At 35.5% G+C, this 23143-nt stretch overlaps 2 protein-coding genes and 1 pseudogene across 3 annotated transcripts; 2 read left to right on the top strand and 1 right to left on the bottom strand.

Annotated features, from left to right (window-relative positions):
- LOC115964170 lies at positions 1 to 974 on the bottom strand. Its single transcript, XM_031083521.1, has one exon. It carries the CDS (start codon positions 751 to 753, stop codon positions 184 to 186), a length of 570 nt encoding a protein of 189 aa, XP_030939381.1. The 5' UTR covers positions 754 to 974; the 3' UTR covers positions 1 to 183.
- Positions 975 to 2306: 1332 nt separating this feature from the next.
- LOC115964420 lies at positions 2307 to 2928 on the top strand (annotated as a pseudogene).
- A 3814-nt stretch (positions 2929 to 6742) lies between these two features.
- On the top strand, positions 6743 to 19732 carry LOC115963947 (splicing factor U2AF-associated protein 2). 2 transcript variants are annotated; one of them, XM_031083201.1, is made up of 16 exons: positions 6743 to 6835; positions 7269 to 7396; positions 7501 to 7615; positions 8674 to 8781; positions 9075 to 9209; positions 9288 to 9520; positions 10090 to 10320; positions 10466 to 10558; positions 10633 to 10671; positions 13106 to 13195; positions 13280 to 13382; positions 13476 to 13556; positions 15127 to 15203; positions 16194 to 16274; positions 18388 to 18479; positions 19261 to 19732. In XM_031083201.1, exons 2-16 carry the CDS (start codon positions 7292 to 7294, stop codon positions 19382 to 19384), a joined length of 1707 nt encoding a protein of 568 aa, XP_030939061.1. In that variant the 5' UTR covers positions 6743 to 6835; positions 7269 to 7291; the 3' UTR covers positions 19385 to 19732. The 2 variants fall into 2 exon arrangements, with proteins under 2 accessions (XP_030939061.1, XP_030939062.1); XM_031083202.1 differs by lacking the exon at positions 6743 to 6835 and adding an exon at positions 6842 to 6939.
- Positions 19733 to 23143: the final 3411 nt, after the last annotated feature.

The following is a 23143-nucleotide window of genomic DNA, read 5'->3' as shown; positions in this document are numbered from 1 at the left end:
TGAAAAGACTTTGAAGATAAATTTTTACTACATCAATATTGCAAAAACACACATACACACAAATATATATAAACACATTATCATAATCACTCCAATGAATCAACGAATAATGAAATATTATGCCGCAAAGTAGAGATGGCACACAGTGGTGGCACGACAATTCCATAGCCAAAGTATCAATATTTAGACTTGGAAAGGCCATGGCCAATCCTTCAAGTCCTCCTCTTGTCCCACCTTGGCACTCTTCCTCATAGCATAGCTATTAGCCCCAACATTATCACCTTCAACATAAGCATAGTACTTCAAGAAAAATGCAAGTGTCAAGACCACCCATTCCAAGCAAAATATCAGCACACACAGCCCACCAGCCAACTTCAGTATCACAGCACCATCCTCTTCCCTCACATAGGACTTCAACTGGCCAAGGAAATCCCCGGTTCTCGTGAAGATCAGCACGGAAACCGACCCTTGGAGTATCGCTGTGAGCACTGTTGCCACCATGTGAGCTGCATACCACCGGCTAGTCCTCGATGAGCCGGCCGCTGCACAGCCGGAGACTGCTCCGGATATGGTGAAAATGTGGAGGAGGATTAGGAGGAAGCCGCATATAGACGGGAAGAGCCGGAGAGAAAGAGTGAGGAAGATGCAACTGGAGGCTGCACCAAGGAGAATGTAGTTGCAGAAGAGGAAGACCTTGTGGGTGTGGTAGTGGGATTGAGTCACTGACCCCATGGTGATGGTGTTCATGCCCATTTGAGGATTTTTGAAAAAAAAAATAATCAGCTGAATTCAATAAATTGATAGTGATTTGGAGATGTTTTGAAGCTCAGAAATGAGGGGGATTTTTTTTTTCTTTTCAAAATTCAGCAGAATTCAATAAATTTAAAGTGATTTGGAGAGGTTTTAGGCAAATGGGTGTGTGAGGAATTGAGTTTTGGAAGCTCAGAAATGGTGGATTTGTTTTGAGAGAAATGAAGAGCGGAAAGGGGAAGATATAGAGTGAGAGAGCTGAGAGGTACAAAGTCAAAGGACCCCACAAGACAAATTGTAACGGCTAGCTTTGCTTTTACTATTATTGTTATTCGTTTTTTTGGAGCCTTTGTATGTGTTGTGATACTGATATATAGATAACATTCATTTGATTCGGATTGTTGGATTTTGAATTGTACGTTTGATGCCAATGTATTAGGTAAAATGAAGATTGAAGTAAGCAGATCAGACGGTTCAGATTCCTTGATGAAGAACTGGGGATTTTAGATTTTTTTTTTTTGGAGAATCAACTGGGGACTGTAGATGAGTCACATGAATGATGAATGAATACTGTTTTTTTTTTTTTTTTTGAAAGGATGTGTCACATGAATGCTGGTTTTGATTTCACGTCAATATTCCAAACTTATTTAGGTTTCCAAATTATTCCAGATGGCCTTGACATTGCAGCGAAAAAAAGAAAAAAAAGGTTATAAATTAATGGCAATTTTAGATAGGTACAAACTCAAAATTTCAAGTTAGAGAAGCCAAAGCATAAGCAAAAAAAATTAAAGATTAAAAAAGGTTGAAACTCTAAAAATAAAAAAATTAAATAAGCATTCATATAATATTAAAATAATTTGGATTAGGCTATTTAGGTTGGGTTGGGTTAGGTTACGTTGGGCTAACTAATAGGGGCTAAAGTTTTGGAATGGAGGGGATTCAACTAAAGAAAAATACAAAATATAGCTTCTTCTTTATTTTGGGGGGGGGGGGGGGGGGCAGAAGGGCCCAGGCCCCTCCTAAGTCCATCCCTCATCTCAGATTGTTGTTTATCTTATTAAAAAAAAAGTTAGATATTAATAGGTCTTAAAGAAGAGCTTATGATAGTTGTTGATATGCTTGACTTTTCAAAAATAAAATGAGTATGATGGTTATCATAATTGTAAACAATTAAAAAAAGGCGAAAAACACATTTTGGTCTCTACATTTTCAGCCGATTTCCGTTTTAGTCCCTAAGTTTTTTTTTTACCGCTTTTAGTCCCTCTCCTGAAAAACGCTTCCATTTTAGTCCCTGTCGTTACATCAGAAACGGATATTGCAGACGTGACAAACGGCAAAGTCAAAAAATAATAAACTAATGTCCACGTGGCCTAAATTAATAATAAAAAATATTTTTTAATGTCATGTCAGCATCTAAATTAAAAAAATTAAAAACTCTCATAAAAAAATCCTTAAATAAAAAAATTAATTTATTAATTCTAACTAAATAAAAAAAATTAAAAACTCTCATAAAAAAAAAATCAAAAACAAATTTAAAACTAAACCCAGCAAGAACATAAACCCAGCAATATCCTTTGAAGGTTGTGAGCAAAGAGAAAGTGATCCAAGTGGGTATGATGGAGCACATCAAGAGAGAAATCTCGGTGATGAAGATGGTACGGCATCCAAACATAGTCGAGCTCCACGAAGTTTTGGCGGGCAAATCCAAGATCTACTTCGCCATGGAACTCGTCCGTGGAGGCGAGCTGTTATTGAAAATCGCTAAGGGCGAGAGTCTATTTCCAACAACTCATCTCCGCCATCGATTTCTGTCACAGCCGCGGTGTCTACCACCGAGACCTCAAGCCTGAGAACTTGCTCTTAGACGAAGAAGGTAATTTGAAAGTCACTGATTTTGGTCTCAGCGCTTTCACTGATCATTTGAAGCAAGATGGGTTGCTACACACAACGTGTGGCACACCAGCTTATGTGGCGCCGGAGGTGATTGGAAAGAAAGGCTACGATGGTGCTATAGTTGATCTTTGGTCCTGTGGAGTTATCCTGTTTGTTCTTCTAGCTGGGTTTTTGCCATTTCAGGACAATAATCTTGTGGCCATATATAATAAGATTTACAGAGGTGACTTCAAGTGTCCACCATGGTTTTCTTTGCTGGGTTTAGTTTGTTCTTGCTGGGTTTAGTTCTTTCTGGGTTTTGTTGTTCTTGCTGGGTTTAGTTTTAAATTTGTTTTTGATTTTTTTTTATGAGAGTTTTTAATTTTTTTTATTTAGTTAGAATTAATAAATTAATTTTTTTATTTAAGGATTTTTTTTATGAGAGTTTTTAATTTTTTTAATTTAGATGCTAACGTGGCATTAAAAAATATTTTTTATTATTAATTCAGGTCACGTGGACATTAGTTTAATATTTTTTAACTTTGCCGTTTGCCACGTCTGTAATATCCGTTTCTGATGTAACGGCGGAGACTAAAATGGAAGCGTTTTTTAGGAGAGGGACTAAAAGCGATAAAAAAAAAAACTTAGGGACTAAAACGGAAATCGGTTGAAAATGTAGGGACCAAAATGTGTTTTTCGCCTTAAAAAAAATGATAAATCCTCTATCACTTTAGTTAGAGGCCTAGAATTTTACAAGTTTGTTTTTCTTTATGAAAAGAATTAGGATTCATAATTTCATATCCCTGTCATTTATTGTTATTACAATTTCAAATTATTAAGAGAAAAAAACAGTATAGTTATAGAAATTTTCAAGAAAGTGAAATGATTCTTTTGAAGTGAAAAAAAAAAAAAATATATATATATATATAATTTGAATTATTTCCCTAAGCAACATTTGTTCTGATTTTCATTTCTTCTTATGTTTTAAAAAAAAATCATTTTAGCTCCATAATAATCAATAAATTGAATTAAATATTAAGGAAATTCAATTATCTTTTGAATTATTAGGTTTTTTTTTTTAAATATGTTTCAAAAAAAATTAGGCTAAAAATCCATTCACTTTTACAGTACCGTAACTGTCAAATTAGTCCATGAAGTTTCACTATCGTTTGTGCTACTGTTTGCATTATATATATGTTTATCAATTATTATGCGTTAAAAATGTGCTCTTTAGTTTATCCCAAAAAGAAAAAAAAGAAAAAAAAAAGTGTTCTCTAGATTTTTTTTTTTTGAGAAACAAGACCAAGATTCTAATAAATCAACAGAAACACCTGTCAGCAACTACAAGATTATGGACGTCCCTGGGAAAGCCATCAGCCAAAAAGCTAGGACAAAGGGAATATTTAGCTAACTTTGCCAATCTATCAGCAACAGTATTCCCCTGTCTTTTTACATGAGAAAAACAAACAGAAGCAAAATTTAGAGCTAGAACTCTAATGTCTTCAATAATATGGCCGAAAGAGCTGGCACAGATTGAGTCTGCGTTGAGAGCCTGAATAATAATATCAGAATCACCTTCAAGAATTACTTTCTCAACGCCAAACTCCAAAGCAAAGGAAATTGCTTTTCTGCAGGCTAGAGCCTCAACGTCGTCCACTGTTGCAGGGAGGAAAATCCTGTCTGAAAGTGCACCAATGACATGGCCACCAGAATTCCTTATCACCACTCCAATACCCGTCGTTTTCTAGTCCTGGAACAAAGCACCGTCGAAGTTAATTTTGCAAAAAGGGCTCCGAGGTGGCTTCTAGAGAATGGGTTCAGAGTTTGTGGGTTGAACCATTGAATCTTGGCTCACTAACTTTGTTGAGATTTTGGCTGAATGAAACTCCTTGAATCGATCTTGCATGTCAGCATAGATTTTTTTATATGGAATGTAGGAAGTCTTCAATCTAAGAGCATTACGATTGCGCCATATACTCCATGAAACATATGCAAACCGTTCTGCCAAGGAATGATCATTGTTGCTTATAATCCCAAGCCATAAGTCCCTGAAATCCACGAACTGCGCAGCCAACTGATTCTTGAGATATGGTTCTTCCCACCAAACTTCTTTTAGGACCTAACAGCCCCACAACGCGCGAATCACATCCTCAACACCAACATGGCAAAGATCACAGACAGTGTTTCGAGTAACTTTCTTGATGAACAGATTTTTCTTTGTGGGGAGAGATTCGCGGCATGCTCACCAAATAAAATGTTTAATTTTATTTGGAACTTCCAAATCCCAAATATGGTTCTAGGAACTACTGTGAGCTGAGGGGTTTGATGGTCCAACAGTCGGAGTCCTAGAGAGCAATTTATATGCACTCTTTGTCATGTACTTCCCAGATGTAAAACCTGCCCAAATAAGTGTGTCAGGGACTTGGCGAGAGCTGAGGGGAATCCCTAGAATGGTTTGAGCTTCTTGGGGGGAGAATTCGGCACATACACGATCTTCATCCCAACAATGGCCATCTTCGTCAATGATTGCATAGACCCGAGCATTGATGGGCAGATTTTTCTAAGGAGATAGCACTCTGCTTGCACACTTGTCAGGCAGCCACTTGTCACCACGAATACGAACCTGCCTCCCATCGCCAATACGCCAAATTGAACCACTTTTGACAATTTCCCTTGCTTTAAGGATGCTTTGCCAAGCAAAGGACCCAGAAAGCTTCACATCAGTGTCTAATATGGAGCAGTTAGGGAAGAATTTAGCTTTGAAGACTTTATAAAGCAAAGAGTCGGTGTTATAAAGGAGGTGCCAAACTTGTTTGCCCAATAAAGCCAGGTTGAAATTTTCAATGTCTCTAAACCCCAAACCTCCTTGAGATTTTGGTAAGCAAAGCTTGTTCCAAGCTACCTAGTGGATTTTTCTGGCCTCCCCCGTATAACCCCACCAAAACTTTTGGATCAATGATTCAATATCCTTACAAAGGCTCTTAGGAAGCTTGAAACACCCCATAGTGAATGTTGGCATTGCTTGAAGGACAGATTTGATGAGGACTTCACGACCGGCTTGGGACAAAAGTTTTTCTTTCCACCCTTTGATTTTACTCCAAACTCTCTCCCTGATGTAACTAAAACTTTGCTTTTTTGCTCTCCCAACAAAGGATGGAAGATCCAAATATTTTTCATATTGGGAAACCGCTGGAACACCAAACAAATCTGAAATTTTGTTGCGAGTGGGCTGCTTTGTGTTTGAGCTAAAAAACAATTGAGTTTTACCACGGTTGATCTGTTGTCTTGAAGCTTGTTCATATGTGCGAAGATTGTGTATATCAATTCTTACTTCTTGCCACTATGTTATTCATGTGTTCTCACTTGTCCTACTGTGAATTAGAAATTGAAAATTGAAAATCATAAAAAATAAAAAACTATTCTCTACTATTAATTTATCACCTTGGTTTTAAAATGGAACTGGCTTCTTCTTTTTTTAAACAACAAAAGGGGAACATCTTACTTATGCCTAAAAACCGAAAATATCTATATTATCTAAAAAGAATTTTCGTCTTTAGATTGTATTTTATGTGGTTCAGAAATACCTTAAACTTTAGTTTAGTAAGGAAAAAATTTGAGAACAACCCAGTAAAAATATATCTTCAACTCCACTTCAAATGCTTACAAAATATGACATTCTCCTACTAATTAATGTCTTCAAAATAAACATATCCAAAAATTAGTCAATTTTGGATATATACCACTGTAAATCTCTTTAAAAAAAAAATTCTCATCTCTTTTTGTATGCGTGTTAAAAATACTTAATATTCTTAAAAAAAAAACATATCCAATTTTTTTTAAAAGAAAAATTATGATAATAGAAAAAAAAAAAAGTTTGAATGCACAAAGCGCACTTAACAAGACTAATATACTATAAATATTAAAAAAAATAGTGGCAGGAACATGCCGATTTAAATGAAAAATCAGACCCTTTTAAATATATGCCACCATAAATTAAAAAAAAAAAAAAAAAGCCTTTTTACTCTGGGTTTTAAAAATACTTAATGAAAAAAAAAAATTCGAAAACCGGCCCCAAAACAACGCCGTTTTGGACCTTTTGCCCGACCTAGCCCTTGAAAGTAAATCCTCTCTTCTTCTCTGTTCGGTGGGCTCCTTTTCTTCTTCTTCTCTGTCTCTCGGTCTCTCGCCCCCTCTTCATCTTCTTTTCTCCCCGGTAAACTCTCTCTCTCTCTCTCTCTCTCTCTCTGACTAGGACTCTCTCTTACTGAAGGTTCTTGTTTCGACCCTTTGGTTCTTTGCTTTCAATCAGTCAACTGGGTAACTTCTATCTTCAATTATTCTTTTCAATAATCACTAATTACTTAATCAATTAATTATACCTTCAAATGTTTGTGACATGTAGCTGAGTTTAGTTTAGTTTACAGACCATTATAAATTTATTATCTAAGAAGCACGGACACTTCATTTAGGCTGCCATATCCATGTCGTATCTGTGTCAAATTATAATTTTTCAGAAATTGCTTGTGTCACAGTGTCGTATATATACAATTGAAATGTATGTGACAAAGCTGTGTTCGTAGTTGTAATACACTGGTATTATTATTATTTTTATTTGTTAATAAAAAATGGTTTGCTGCTGCTGCCAGTCTGAAATTGTTGATTGAGCGGAATGGAGTCTGCCTCCGCCGCACCGTCTAATGAACACGCTTCTACAACCGGGTCTAATGCTAATAATTCATCACATGATCCGGCACGGGATCATCTAACTGAAGAGGTGAAAGATGGGAAAAAAAAAAGAAAAAAGAAAAAGAAACTAGTTATAGATATGTAATAAATATAGTGAGCCTCTTCTTCTAACTCTTTCTAAATTTTCCACAGAACAGAAGGATACCTGATACACAACCAAACCAACACCTTTCAGAGAATTCACCGCCAAAAACAATGTCGTCTCATAACATCCTTGAGACTCAACAGCAACAACAACAACCACCTGGTACATGCTCTTATTCCCTGCAATCTGATTTGTCAAAGATTTAATTATTTTTATATATTTGATTTCAGTGGTTCTTAATCTAAAGGTGGGAATAGGGTTAGGGTTTTAACAGGGTTAAGTTATGGTTGGTTTGGTCTAAGAGATAAGGAGTTGTTGGAACTTTAGCGTTTTAGAGGAAAAATAAATTTATACCCATTTTGTGTTTATATTGTTTGCTTCATATAATTGAAATAAAGAAAAAAAGAAGATGAAAGTGAATATTAGCAAGTGGGTTGGTGAGTAATTTTATGAATTTTCATGTTTTAGAGAAATGATAAAGTACATGGTTTGGTTCGATATTGTTTCCTTTATGTAATGGTGAGTGTAATTTGGCTAGGGTTGAGCTTGGTTTAGTTCATGTGAATATAAAGAGAAGAAGATAGAACTTAGAAGTGAGTCAGGATATGGGTTGGTAAGTAATTTTATTGATTTAAGTGTTTTGGGGAATTTTTTGGGTACCCATTTTGGTTGAATATTGCTTTCATCGTATACTGGTAAGTGTGATTGTCCTCGGTTTTTTTTTTTTGGATGACATGGAACCTCACCAAGGCGGGGGGCCCTTTGGACCCACCCCTAGGGAGAAAATCACAGATACACAACCCTACCTGCCAAAACCGTGTATCAGGCAGTCCAGGGGAACTCCTAGTGGGGATCAAACCCAGGATGTTTGGGTCTAGAGCTCATCCCGAGCCTCCATCCAACCACTAGGCTGCACCCTAACAGGTTGTGTTGGGGTTTTGGGTTTGGTTCATTACACAAGGGGGAGAAAAGAAAGATAAAAATAAATGGGAAATGTGTTGGTGAGTGATCTTATGAATTTCCATGGTTTAGGAGATTTTTTTGGGTTCACATTTTGGCTCTATATTGTGTGCTTTACCATGATAGCAATTATTTTAATACTCTTTTTACTTTGAATCATGTCTCCACTCTTTGCATTGGCTGCAATAGAGTAAAAGAGGGGCCTTTTGGGCAGACAAGCAAGAATAATAAGATTTTTTTTCCTTGGATTTTGAAAACAGATGTGGAACACAATGATGGGGACTATGAGACTATTACTGAAGTTGGATGGTATATTCTTGGTGATAATCAACAAAATGTTGGCCCTTATGCCTTTTCAGAGTTGCGTGGTGAGTGTTGTATTAGTAGATAATTTTATTGTTCTTGTTAAAAATGGCCAACTAGGTGAAATATGGATCAGTTGTCTTAAAACTAGTGCAAACATGAATTGGATTGGCTTACTGTCTAAAATAAAGGGTCTCCGGTTCATTTTGTAAACAATTTATCTTTAGTGTTTTAATTTTATTTATCTTCTCTCTTGAATTTCAGTTCTACCAGTAAAAAATTGCACGGTTTCAGGAAAATTGTTCCATCTCTATCATGTTGAATTGGTATAACGAGCTATTGAAACATCTATTGACAGAGCATTTCGTAAACGGGTACCTCTCCGAAAGTACACTTGTCTGGGCAGAAGGAAGAAGTGAATGGCAACCATTGTCTTCAATCCCTGGGTTGCTGACTGGAATTTCTCAGCAGGGAGCTGGTTATTCAACGACATGTGAAGTCTTCTTTCTATTTTATGTTTCAGTATTTCATCTCCTGAATTAGAGATCTTACCATATTATGTATTGTGCAGTGCATTCCAACGATGATGAGTATGAGAAATGGCAGGAGGTGGTTAGAGAGGCAGAAGCAGCAGCAGAGGCGGATGAGTTAAAGAACGAATTTCTTTCTGGCAATGTTGGTGGTGACTCAGGGGAATTTGATCTTGATAGACCTTCGACGCCACCAGAGGGTGAGGAAGAGTTCACTGATGATGATGGGACCGTGTACAAGTGGGATCGGGGTCTTAGAGCATGGGTTCCTCAGGTTGGTGCTTTTGGCATAAGCATTACCTTCTATGTTAAAACTTGTAATTACCAGCCTGTTAATTCACTTAATAATACCTTATTAATATTCAGTTTGATAACCTAGCATACGAATATTGTGAATACCCTGAGAATCATAATGATTTTACCTTGCATTGTATGGCTTCATGTGACATTGGCCTTTGGAGCTCAAGCACGCTTCAAGTTCCTTATTTTGGTGTAATTTGCATATCTTCACTTTGTTTTTGTTGATAATTTGATGCCCTAAGTATCATAATGATTTTACCCTGCATCATACAGCTTCATGTGACATTGGCCTTTTGAGCTCAAGCACACTTCAAGTTCCTTATTTTGGTTTAATTTTCATATCTTCACTTTTTTTTTTTTTTTGTTATTATCATCAAAGAGAAACACCTAGGAAGAAAATTTAGCCTTTATAATTTAACAGAATTCAAATTTATGTTGTTATTATATAAATGCTTTGCATTGTCATTTATGATGTCTTCTTATTTGTTACATGCCTTCTATTAATTGTAAGTGCATCTTTTTTTCTGTTTTAATGCTTGATAGGATGACACACTCAGCAGAAGCGAGCTATATGGACCAGAAGAGATGACCTTTTTGCAAGAAGAGGAAGTCTTTCCAAATTTTAGTGTTCCTGATGCCCCGGTGAAAGAAGTTAATGAAACAGTAATCACTTCTGATGCCCCTGGAAAGGAAGAAGTTAATGATGCCAGTGAGATATTGGGAACAATGCAAAATGGCAAGAGAAAATTACCAGACAAGGAAGCAGAGAAAAAGGTTTTTCATCTTAAATTTTCCAGCTTCTCTCTCTCGATTTCTAAATTTAATTATTCTATCTACTTTTTTACTAGTCCTGATTGGAATTATATTGAAACTGAACATGTTGCCTAATATTTCCTTTCGTATCGTTATAACCATCCAGGAAGCTAATAAACCTCCCGATAGCTGGTTTGAATTAAAAGTGAATACACATGTTTATGTGACTGGGCTTCCTGAAGATGTTACCATTGATGAAGTAAGTCATGGTCATTTTGTTTATCTTGTCTAAGAATTTCTCATTGCAGGAAACTAATTTGGAATCCATTGCAGGTAGTGGAGGTATTTTCCAAGTGTGGGATAATAAAGGAGGTAGCATTTCAGTCCTTCATAATTTAATTATGTGATATAATTTCATAAGATCTGAGAATGAGTCAGGGCCCCAATTAATGTTACTTGTTTTAAATCATCTTATAATTAAAGCTCTGCTTTTATTTGGAGGCAAGAAACTTGACACCATTAAAATCATACTCTACAGAATGTAAAAAATTAGCATTTTAGCTGACTTTTTGTTGCCTCCCAAGTAAATTGCCTGTGTACAACGGGACCCTACTCTTTGTTATTTCAATAAAAGTTTTATTACTTATCTTCTCCCCCCCCCCCCCCCCAAAAAAAAAAGAAAATAAAAGAAAAGAAAAAAAGTATTTAGCATTACAGTTAATTGCTCAAGATTTCTAGTTTCTTCAGATTATCGTTTTGATCTATTCTTTAAGTTGTAATTTTACAGTTAATTGTTTCAAGATTTATAGTTTCTTTCTGATTATGATATCATTTTGATCTATTATTTAAGTCGTATAAATATAATAAGGGGGACCGTTGCAGGTGAACACCCTGTATAGAATTCCTGAAAAAATGAGGTATAACAAAATAAAAAACTGTAGTGTATCAAGGCTTTTCTCTTGATTCTATAATAACCCAAATTTTAAAAGGTTAAACCTATACTTGTAGTATGTTTATTATTTTTTTGGATAAGTAATTCTAATTGATATAAAAAAACAGAATCACCCAAGTATATAGAAAGTAACAGCTGGGGACCATACAATCAATCAAGCAAATTACATGAATCTACTAAATCAGTAACAGAATATAAAGAACAGTTATGCAAAACTGACATCCAATCCAACGAGGTTTTAAATCTTTATACATTTAGTATGCTTATTATTAGCCAGATCATTAGAATTTTACCTTAAAATGCTGTGAAAAAAGATCTTAGGTTTGGTAAGTTGGATTTGAACTGGAAGTCATGACTTTTTTGGAAAATTGTGGCATGGATTTTCCCCCTCTCCTGCACACTTTTATGCCTTCTTACACATTTTTTATTATTTGTGCGGACAAATTTTGGCCAAATACTGAGAATAATTACTTAGATCAGAGTTATTGTAGCAGGTGCTTTTTATGATAAAACTGCATACTACAATTGAAAGTGAACTGCTAATTGTGAAACCACTACATTTGCATGAACAGTACCATTATTTCATTATTTATGCATTAATAACTTGCTGCTCCTGCATCACTAGGGGTGTCAATTCGGGCCAGCGTGTTAGGTTTGTGTCGTGTCAAGGTAGGGGTATTCGACTAAATGGCATAACCTGAACCTGATCCATTTAGTAATCGTGTCATGATCTTTCAACTCTAACCCGACTTGTTAATAAGACGGGTGACTTGACCCAACTCACTTGACACTAGGTTGATGCGAATGTGACACAATCCACTTCAACCTGCTTAATATTAAATATAACATCCATTTAGAAATAAATTTTTTTTTAATCCCAAAAGTAGTGCATACACTTAAAGTCCTCAACCCATTTCAATTTTCAATTATATCCCTTGTAAGTTTTTGTAATTACTTGCTTTTCTTTTTAAGTTTAAAATATAGGTTGTATATAAAAGTTATTTAACAAGTCTAAAATAAAAGGAATATATATTTGTTATATGAGTTAAAATTGGTTATGTTAAATGTGTCATTTCGGATTGACACGAATAAATTGGCGTGTCAAACATGTTTATTGTGGGTCACGCAGGTTGACCTGCTTATAACACGTTTCTTATCGTGTTGTGTTTGGGTCGACCCGTTTATGACCCAAACCTGTTAAGGCCCAGCCTTAACCCGCAAAAACCTGTGTCGGGTTTGTGTTGTGTTCGTGGGTTGGTTCGAACATTGACACCCCTATGCATCACCATTTATTTGTGTCTCGGTATCCATCGTGGACAAATTTGATGAGCTGGAATATGCTTTTGTCATGCTTGCATATATTTTACAATCTTGTTAGTCTATAAGAAGGGCCACTGTTTTTGCTACAATCCTCATCATGAAATATGATTTAAATACTTGATCAGTCTGTTGGGTAAGCTCATATTGGTGTATGAAATTACTCTCATGTTTTTTTTTAATCTCATTTATTTCTATAACTTGGTCTTAAATACTATGTGATATTTATAAATCATGGTACCTACTGTAAACCTTGTAAAGATTCTAACTTTATGTTATGTTTATTGTAGATCAGACACATACACATAGATAATGTATCCATGGATATTAAATAATATCTTGTTTTCTAGCATTTCATATTGCATGTATCATGACGACTTCCACTAATTGCTTCTCTTTTTTCAATTTGTTGGAATTTATGGATCTTCTATAAGTTTTTATTTTTCAGTCGCTTTACTGTATTCATCTCATGTATTAGGTTGCATCCCTTTATGCACTCTTTTAATTTTATTGATTATCTAAAAATAAAAATTGTAGGATCCTGAAACAAAAAGACCACGTGTGAAGCTATATGTTGACAAGGAGACAGGAAGGAAAAAGGGAGACGCACTAGTTACGTATCTGAAGGTAATGTTCTCCATGTTGCTGTGCTTGTGACGTGACATTTTCAGTGCTTGTATTTGGGCATTTATATTTGTATGTTTACTCTAGGAACCATCTGTTGCTCTAGCTGTCCAAATTTTGGATGGAGCACCTCTACGTCCTGATGGCAAGGTCCCTATGTCAGTCACCCTGGCTAAGTTTGAGCAGAAAGGTATTATGTGTATCGGTGATAATATATACTTTTAGTTGTTATTGATTTCACTAAGAAAGATTAATTTATGAGCTTTTGTGTTGCTTCATTCAGGGGATAAATTTCGTGCCAAACAAGTTGACAACAAGAAGAAGAAGAAGCTGAAGAAGGCAGAAGAGAGGATGCTTGGCTGGGGTGGGTTCTTATCTCGCATCTTGAACTCCTTAGTACATCAATAATATACGATATAAATCCTTTAAATTGAGTGCTGATTGGTTCTTAGTAGTATCAGTATCTCACATTATTAATCTAAATTTTTTAATTTAATTTTGTTGATTTTCTTTTTCTGTTTTTTGCTATTGCTTTTTTCCCCCTGAGCTTGTGTCTTGTATTATTGATTAATTAATTGTTGTGTTTTGATGCATTATACCTAGTTTGCTAGATCTAGTAGGTGTGGGTACTGAACACTGTATCTTTTTCGCCTTTTGAAATGATGTCTAAGTATATGTCATGATTCTGCCATGACATTTAGCTTTGTGATTATTGCTGCAGCACTTGTTGATGTTTTGATTGTGGACTATGCAACCTAGAATCTTCTTATCTTTTCACATATTTGAGTCCGTATACTGGGAATTAGAATATGGAGAAGTGCTTGGTGTGCTGATCTTGATGATCACTTTCGAATTAAAACTATCCAAAGAAATTAAGCACCTTTTATTTATGGCTGGAGAGATGAACCATTCAAATGTTACAGTTTCCACATAAAAGAAAGTCACTCTGGTTTATAATCCTCGTTTTCAGAGGTGCCAATAACCTCCTTTTCAGTATTTTATAATCTTATAACTGGTTTTTTTCCCCCATATTTTTTTTCCTTTTTTTTGTGGTAAATTTAAGAAATTATGGTTTAGAGACAATTCTCTTATGAGTAGAATGAATTAGTGGATGACTCTTCTTGAATGATGTTTAGTTTTACCGACCTTTTCTTGTTTTTCCCTTCCTGTTTTGTTTGATCATTGTAATTTGGTTTCTTGATGTTGATGCCCCTATAGTACATTTCCTGCATACTTGGGCTGTTTTATTTTTCTAATAAAAGTTTTTACATTACCTATCCAAAAAAAAAAAAAAAAGGATTAGTGGATGGAGTTTTTTCATCTTTCAAGAAATCGATGAAGTTTATTGCCAGTGACCTCTAGCTTAAATGATACCTCCTCCCCCCACAAGAAAGGGTGGAGCATAAGGGTGTAGGTTCAAAACCCACTGCTTTTGTGTGTAAACTTCTAATAAAAAAAAGGATGAAGTTTATTTATTTATTTATAAGTGGAAGAAGTTTATGAAGAAAAGATTGTTTGTATGACCTACTGGCCTTATACTCTCCATTCCTAAGTAATTAACCACTTTGAAAAACCCAAGAAGGATGGAGTCCACAATTCCCCCCCCTCTCTCTCTCTCTCAACTTACTGCGTGTGGACTGTTTTTATCTTCCTAAAATTGAAAATGAAATGCTGTTGATTCTGTATATGCATGATAAATCATTTTCTTCGTATTTTCAGATCTATATGTAAGATTTTCTTGGTTAAGTGAACATATAGCTAATCTCTTTGTGAATCTAATGAGGATGAAATCAAGAAATTACATGTCATACTCTTACAATAAATTCTAAAGCTCATTTTTATCTGTTGGAGGAATTGATCTGAAATCTCAGCTTTGATAATTGTTTGTTCTGTGTATCCTGACAATAACATGATCTTTCTCTTATGTGGCACAGCTGGTCGTGATGATGCAAAGGTCTCAATTCCTGCTACTGTTATTCTTCGTTACATGTTCACTCCTGCTGAAATGAGGGTAAGTTTTGAACCTCCCATGGTTTGTAGGACACTTCTCCCTGTGATTATCGTGATGGGAACTTGTTACAACATCTGTGGCCTTGCCTGTCCTGCCCCTATCTGGATAATGACATTGGAATCCAATTTTATAAATCACAGATTGTGAATTTTATGTTACTGTTATTGACCAGTGTTTTAAAAACCAGACCAGACAGATTGGTTGGATTGATCTGACCATGAACTGGTCTCTGTAATGGTCCAATTAATACTTCAAATTTGTACTTAGTAGAATCCACCTAAAACCATCAAACTTCCAGTCTAAGCATAACAACTGGTGAACTGTAAGCAGGTCTGATGGTTCCTACAGTTTGTTTCAGCTCTCTCTAGTTTTCTCAAACTCATGCCATTTAGGTCTTGAAACCCATATACTAGCTTTCCCTGAACACCTTAGCCCATTAAACCAAATTGCGGTTGTCCTCTACTTCTCTCCTCCCCTCATCACTTGTTCTACCTCAACCTTTCCTATTCCTCTCATTTTTGTCCTGCTTCCACCCATGCCCTCTCATTTTAAACTACATGCCATTGTCATTACTAGAAACAATATGCCATTCTAATAAGTCCAGGTGTTGGTTCTTGGGTTCGTATCATTCTCTCATGCCTGCACCCTTGGGTATATTTTTCTGTTTTAACAGCTTAGTGCTGATTCCGAACAAACCCTAGGTGCTGATTTATAGGTTCTTATCTTTGGTTCCCAAACACTGAATCCCAATTTTTTTAGAGTTCATTGTCCTGCATCAGCTTTATTATTCAATTATGGTTTTTTTGTTTAAACATGAACGTTCCAACTTAAAATTTTAGAACAATAGGACAGTTGTTTCTGATTTCCATCTGTAAATAGTTGATATTACAATGCATGCTCCTCTCTGATAGGATATATGCTATTACTAGCAAGTAGTAACAAATTAGACTTGTGGATTCTCTGAGTTTGACTTTTTCCAAATGTTCACAGGCTGATGAAAATTTGCATTTAGATTTAGAGGCAGATGTTAAGGAGGAATGCACAAAGCTTGGTCCATTGGACTTGGTCAAGGTAATCTAACTCTCATAATCAGGGGTTTTCACTCTCTTTCCTCTTTATAAATATGCTCTTTCTTGAGACATATGTTGAATTAGCTATTTAATTGACAATTCCACCAGCTTATTTCCAGTGCTGACTGCTCAGGTCTGTAAGATTAGTTATTAAAAGACTTTTATTTTTTATTTTTTGATAATTAAGTGATGTAATTTTATTAATCATATAAAAAATGAATCTTTGAGTTCATTATAATGAACACAAAGGAATAGAGAATTCAAAAAATCATATGGGAAGTCTAAGAGAAGCTAGAAAATCAAAAGTGGATGGACAATCCGTGAAACCCCAACATCTGGACCAATCAAAAAGAGTGCAATGTAACACAATTTTTAACTGATTCAAGGAACTCTTTCAATTCTCAAACGAGTGAACGATTCTGTTCCTTCCAAACAATCCACATCAAACACCCCATAATTAAATTCCAAATATTCAAACAATGCTTCCCTAGCCCATTCCTCCAGCAAAGTAGTAAGCACTTAATTGACTCAGGCATGACCCAAGAAATTCCAAATAACTGAAGCACAGCTCCCCACAAAGCATGGGCAACATCACAATGCAGTAAGAGATTATCTACTGATTCTCTCGTCCTACGACACATACAACACCAATTCACTAAAAGTAAACCCATCCCCATAAGGTTATCCAGCGTAAGAATCCAACTCCAAGCTACTGTCCACAAAAAGAATACAACCCTTCTAGGAATCTTAGAAGTCCAAATACCCTTCCAAGGAAATGAGAAGTTGTTAACACCCCTAATCACTTGATAATAAGTTTGGGTATCAAACTTACCACTTCCTTTAAGATACCAAGGCATCCTGTCATTGCCCTCACCCCTTGGAACCTGAGAGTAAATATGATCAAGAAAAGAGACTGCTGTCTCTGTTTCCCAATCGTGAAGATTTCTGTGAAACCTCAAATTCCAACTCCTACCAAACCTCCAAAGCCGTTTCCCCAACAAAGCTTGATTAAAACAAATAATCCTCCTAATCCCCAATCCACCCACCTCAATAGGTGAACAAATTTTATCCCATGCCACCAAAGGATATTTGAAACCCTCATCCAAAGCCCCCCTCAAGAAATTCCTCTGAATTCTTTCCAATCTATCAGCCACAGATTTAGGGATGGTAAACAAGGATAAATGGTATGTAGGAAGACTAGACAGAGTGCTCTTCAACAAAGTGAGTCTGCCTCCCTTTGAAAGGTAAAGACATTTCCAACCCAAAAGTTTCTGTTCCATCTTCTCTAATATGGGATTCCAAATAGAAGATTTCTTGAAAGGGGAACCCAGAGGCATGCCCAAGTATTTCATAGCCAAACAATCCACCCTACATTGAAGAATGTCAGCTAAACTCTCGAAAATTACTCACATCCCCAATAGGAACAATTTCACTTTTCCCCACATTAACCTTCAAACCAGTATCAAAACATGAAAAAGCCAGCCTGATGCAAAGCAACTGCTCCGTAGAAGCATTGCATTGTTTGCAAAAAGGAGGTGTGAAATTCTCACCCTAGAGTTGTTGAGCCCCACGTGAAAGCCATGAATTAAGTCACTCTCCTCAGTTTTTCTTTAAAATTCAGCTCAAAACTTCCATGGTCAAAAGAAACAGAATGGGTGACAAAGAATCACCTTGTGTTTTTATGTTTATAAGTTTTTTATTGGCTAAATCCTCTATTCCTTCTCCATTTTACTAGTTTGTGACCATAGGATTTCTTTATGCCATTCTTTGTGTTCACTTAACCATGTCTAGATTTCAGTTTCTTTCCTCTGTACTTTCTGCTTTGGCATTTGTGAAGAATAAGATAAAAATAAATTTATTGAAAATGGATTTTCTTATATTAGTATTTTTATATTTTTTTGTCATTTTTCTAATTTTTTTTTTTAAAAATTTATTGTCATTTTTCACATTTTTTAATCACAACGAGCCAAGCTTCTCTTTACTCTTTTTTTTTTTTTTGGCTTTATAGCTTTGGATTTTTATCTAGAGTGATGGTTTGGTTTTGTCCATTTTCATTTCTTTGAAATTCTTTCTTATTTATTTTTTCTCATGCTCATTTTGGATTTTGCTTGCAGGTTTGCGAGAATCATCCACAAGGTGTTGTTTTGGTAAAATTCAAGGATAGGAAGGACGCTCAAAAGTGCATTGAAACAATGAATGGAAGATGGTAATTGATAAGAACCTACTCACCCAAATAAATAAATAAAACCCCTTCAAAAATTTTATGATGTGAGTGCAGTTACTGTGCTCCTTGCCTCACTTAAAGTCTGGTAGCTAACTGCATCTTTCTATATCACAAAATGGAATGACATGGATTTTTTTTTCATGCTAAGTTAGTTTTTGGCCCCATGCATGGGTGGGGGCCCCCGGGGTGGTGGGGGGAAGATCCTGTTATTTGGTTTATGATATTAAGTTTTTTCCTCGCAGTAACTGTTGTCCAATCTATATGGGTCTTGCTGTTGTGTCACCATAGGATTCTTTAGATGTAATGGCATCAACTTGTGTCAGTATATATCCTCCTATCTGATATGGCGTTGAAGGTCTTTTTCACCCTCCCAATGTCTAGAATGGGTTCATCAGGTTTGTGGGTATATTACCTTGAGCGTGATAGGACTTCCTTGGGAAAGGATCAACTGCCATATTATTTGCTACTGTTATACTTGAAATTGGGTCATTTTTTTAGCTTGCATGGAAAATATCATCAAGTAAACTTGGGACATTGTATTAGCTAACACAGAAGATATCATAAAGTAAACCATGTGCTCCCTGAGATACTGAGAAGCTTTGCTTCCCTGCATCTGTTCCTGAAATCCCTGTAGCTTGGCTTGAAATTTAAAGATGTATGTTGGCTGGCATTTTTTGCTATTAGTGTTATTATTTCAACTTGTTTTCGTTTTCCTTTTCTTTTCTATTTTTTCATTTTGTATAAGGCTCTTTTTTCTCTTCAGGTTTGGTGGTAGACAGATACATGCCAGTGAGGATGATGGTTTGGTCAACCATGCTCTGGTGCGGAATTTGGATGAGGATGCTGTACGGCTGGAGCAGTTTGGTGCTGAGCTTGAAGCTGAATAAGTTGGTATCAGTGCTGCAAATTTACTATGTATTCGCGAAGGACTAATTCTTGTTGTGTAGAAATCACTTGAGGATGATAATGGTGCTTTAAGATCCACATTATCCTATGACCTCTGTTAATATAGGTTTTACGATAAAAAAAAAATGACCATCTGTAAAGAAAGTGTTGATATTTGGCACTTTTTTAGTGAGCTATGAGATGTTGAAGTTTGATAGTTACCCTTCCTTTCTTTTCTTTTCTTCTGTTTTTTTTTTGGTTGTGCTGAATGATAGTTATCCTTTATTTAGGGACCAAAGCTGTTCACTGATGAATTTTAGTAAGCTACTTAGAACTATTATTTATCCCACTGTGCCATCTTTTCCTAGACCTTGATGCACCAACATTGGCAAATTTTCATGATCCTTTTGTTTGTCAATTACCGACATACCTCTTTGCATTTGAATTTTGATCATTTCACAGATGAGGAATCTTAGTAAGCTTTGTTGTTCAATGGAAGTTATTTGGTAATAATCTGGATAATATTGTTGAAAATTTAGCAGGTATGACAGTTGGTGATCAGTTACATTCATAACCTTTTTATTTTTTTGGCCACACCAAAAACACTTTTGTTGGTGTCTATCACCATAAAAAAATTGGCGCTTTGGTTCTACAGTTAGTTGCTTCGTTCTTGTTGTTGTTGTGTTTATATTTTTATGGTTTTATTTTTTGTTGTACTAACAAGCAGAACCCAAGACCCTGTTGAAAATCAAATTTGCAGGTCATCCCTTTCATTTTCTTTTTAATGGAAATCATTCTGTGTTTCAACTTTCAAGACAAATATGCGTGTTCCATTTAATCGTAATTGTTCATCCTCTATGATGAGAAAAAAAAGTTCTCTTTTGCTATTTACACCTAGTAAAATCTGAAAAGTAGACATTGAAAGAGCACTATCATCAGGTGTGTCAAATGCCAAATATTTGGCATTTGACACACCAAACAACAAAAATAGACCCTCATGAGGTGTGCCAAATGCCAAAAAATTTGGCACACCGCTACAGTACCGTCTCAAATATGAGACGGTACGGACACAAATGCTATAAATTTTTTTCCTTATTTTATTCTCTTTTCTCTCTCTCCACAACACAATTCTCTCTCTTTCTCTCCTCTCTGGTCTCCATCTCTCCGTCTCTGCACCTCTTTCTCTCTCTTTTTTATTTTATTTTTTTCCTGAGAAGGCGATTCCGATCTCAGTTTCATTTTTTTTATCTCTCCATCTCTACGCCTCTTTCTCTCTCTCTTTTTTTTTTCCCCCTGAGAAGGCGATTCTGATCTGAACCTCTACTCGCCGATTGAAGCTCGCCAATCTGAACCTCTGCTCGCCAATCTGAAGCCTTGCTCGCCCAGGGGTGGTCGCTGATCTTTGCTCGTCGTCCTCCATAGTCGCCGATCTTTGCTCGTCGTCCTCCACAGTCGTCGTTCTTTGCTCGTCGTCTTCCACAGCTCTTGCCGCCGATCTCGTCGCCGATGGTTGGTTGAGTTTGGTCATTGATTAATCTATTGGGTTGGGGTTTTGTTGAAGATTTTGAGTTTTTTTTTTTTTTTGGTTGAGGTTTTTGGATTTGGAATTTGTTGGAGGATCCGGTGATTGTGGTTGTTGTGGCGGTGGTTGTAGCAGTGGTTGTTGTTGTGGCGGTGGTTGTAGCGGTGGCTGTTGGACCTGGTGGTGACTGGGCTGTGCATTTGTATTTTTGCTGTGTTTTGGGTAAATATATTAATTTATTGTGTAGGAAATATTATTTTAATATATAGAATTGAAGTATAGAACATCTGATAAATTGTATGTTGTAAAATGATGTTCTAAAATGATAAAGTGGGTTTTTGGTGTGTTAAAATGACATTTTTTTTTAGAGAGTTGATGAGAATGTTCTAATTGCTGTTATTCTAGTTCAAATATTGAGAGAGAGAGAGAGGAGGGGGGGTGGGGGGGAAGGAGGAGGAGGAAGGGGGAATAGCATTTAATACAAATTACAACTATGATTTATTTATTTTATATCAGATTTACAATGATAATGTTTGTTCTAGGTAAATAAATACATCATTTTAACCATAATTGTTTTGTTGTTGTTGAGAATCTCATATTTAACCATGGTTAGTCACATAACATGGAAATTTTAGCATTAAAAGAAATGATGAAATTTGGACTTGGATTGTGTCGAATCCAAGCACTGGACACGTGTCTGTATCTTAACATGTCTAGTATATTAATGCATTAAACACAAGTCGTATTTGAAAATTATATAATGAGGAAACATCTTCAACATAATAGTGTGTGATTTTTAAATTGAGCAATTTTCGTGTGCCTTGGATTTAATTAAAAATAGGTTAAAAAAATAAATTATACAAAAAGTGAATTTGGTCTCTAAAGTTTCGTTTTGTTTTTTTTTTTTTTTCATTAATGTTTATGTTTATTGTCAATGTTGATCATTCTGTACAAGTACTCAATTAACTGTTAAAAAGTATTTTCTTATAACTAGAAAATTAATAAATATAATCTAAAGTAAAAAAAAATCTTTAAAGAAATAAAAACGAATCTCCTCATTGACTCTGAGGTAACAATGGAAAACTCCAAAAGTCCACTTAACACGCCCATTTCCCCTAGTATTTATTTATTTAAAGGGATTGCTAGTAGTGTAAGTCCAATAGGCTATGTAAGGAGGTCTCCTAAAATATAACATATTATATCTAACTGTCTAAAAGTATTGCAAAATAATAATACCAAAAAAAAAAAAAAGAAAAAAGTAAGGCCTCTCACCTAGTCCAAAAAAAAAAAAAAAAGACGAGAAAAATTTAATAAATAAAAAATATTATACTCTTTTCGAATGTTGTTCATTCTTTTAATACATTTTACTATGTTTGCAATAATTTAAGGAAATTGCTTTGGACATCTCTTATTGTCCTAATTTTATATTTGTTGGGCCTAGCCACCTTGTCAAAGTTTACTCCACAATATTTTGTAATTTTGGGCTTTATGTCTTATGGTTTTTTTTTTTTTTTTTAAATGAAAGAAACTAAGTATTATCATTCAATCAGAAGGAAAATCAACAACAACATAATGAGAAATGTATGATGAAATATACTCCATCCAAATTAACAAAGGATAAGAAAATCTAATTCTCCTAGTTAAGGCATAGGCTACAGAGTTACCTTATCTCCTAGTATAAGAGAAGGAATGAGTTTTAAAAGAACTCACAATAAAGAATGTGTCTTTAATAATATGACCAATAACTAAGTGGGGAGAGGGACCATCTATGAGAGCCTTGTGAACCAATTTTGAATCTCCTTAAAAAACCAAGTGATGTAAGCCTAATTCAACAACGAACTGAGTTGCCCTTCGCGCTGTTAAAGCCTCCAAAACCTCTACCGAAGAAGGTAATGGAGTTTTTTCATAATGGGCAGCTAAAATTTCTCCACTGTCAATCCAAACTACCACTACAATCCATGCTTCACTTGTATCTTCAAAGGTTGCCCCATCATAACTAGTTTTAATCTCGTCGCTGGCTAGAGGCTTCCATTTGATTTCCTTCTGTCTTGTCTTTGCTATAGATACCTGAGGTCTTTGCTGAAATTCATAAAGATAATTGCTTGCTGTGTATAGCATGAAATGTGGACTCTTGAGTTGTTGAACACAAGCTGCGATCTGCATTCTCCAGGATTTTCCTATTCTTCAGATTTCCTCTGTTGGTAAAGCCTCAGAGCAAGCTCTCTAAAGAAAAATCATG

This window comes from Quercus lobata, chromosome 10 (assembly GCF_001633185.2).
Source record: "Quercus lobata isolate SW786 chromosome 10, ValleyOak3.0 Primary Assembly, whole genome shotgun sequence".
Taxonomy (NCBI): domain Eukaryota; kingdom Viridiplantae; phylum Streptophyta; class Magnoliopsida; order Fagales; family Fagaceae; genus Quercus; species Quercus lobata.
The sequence above is the reverse complement of the archived record's forward strand: the minus strand, read 5'-3'. Positions and strand labels throughout refer to the sequence as shown.

Excerpts from the sequence above, each read along its gene's own strand:
- LOC115964170 (XM_031083521.1), bottom strand. The coding sequence starts at position 753 with ATGGGCATGAACACCATCACCATGGGGTCAGTGACTCAATCCCACTAC.
- LOC115963947 (XM_031083201.1), top strand. The coding sequence starts at position 7,292 with ATGGAGTCTGCCTCCGCCGCACCGTCTAATGAACACGCTTCTACAACC. Across the intron at positions 13,196-13,279 it reads CACTAGTTACGTATCTGAAG|GAACCATCTGTTGCTCTAGC; the intron begins GTAATGTTCTCC and ends TGTTTACTCTAG. Across the intron at positions 13,383-13,475 it reads GGCTAAGTTTGAGCAGAAAG|GGGATAAATTTCGTGCCAAA; the intron begins GTATTATGTGTA and ends TGCTTCATTCAG.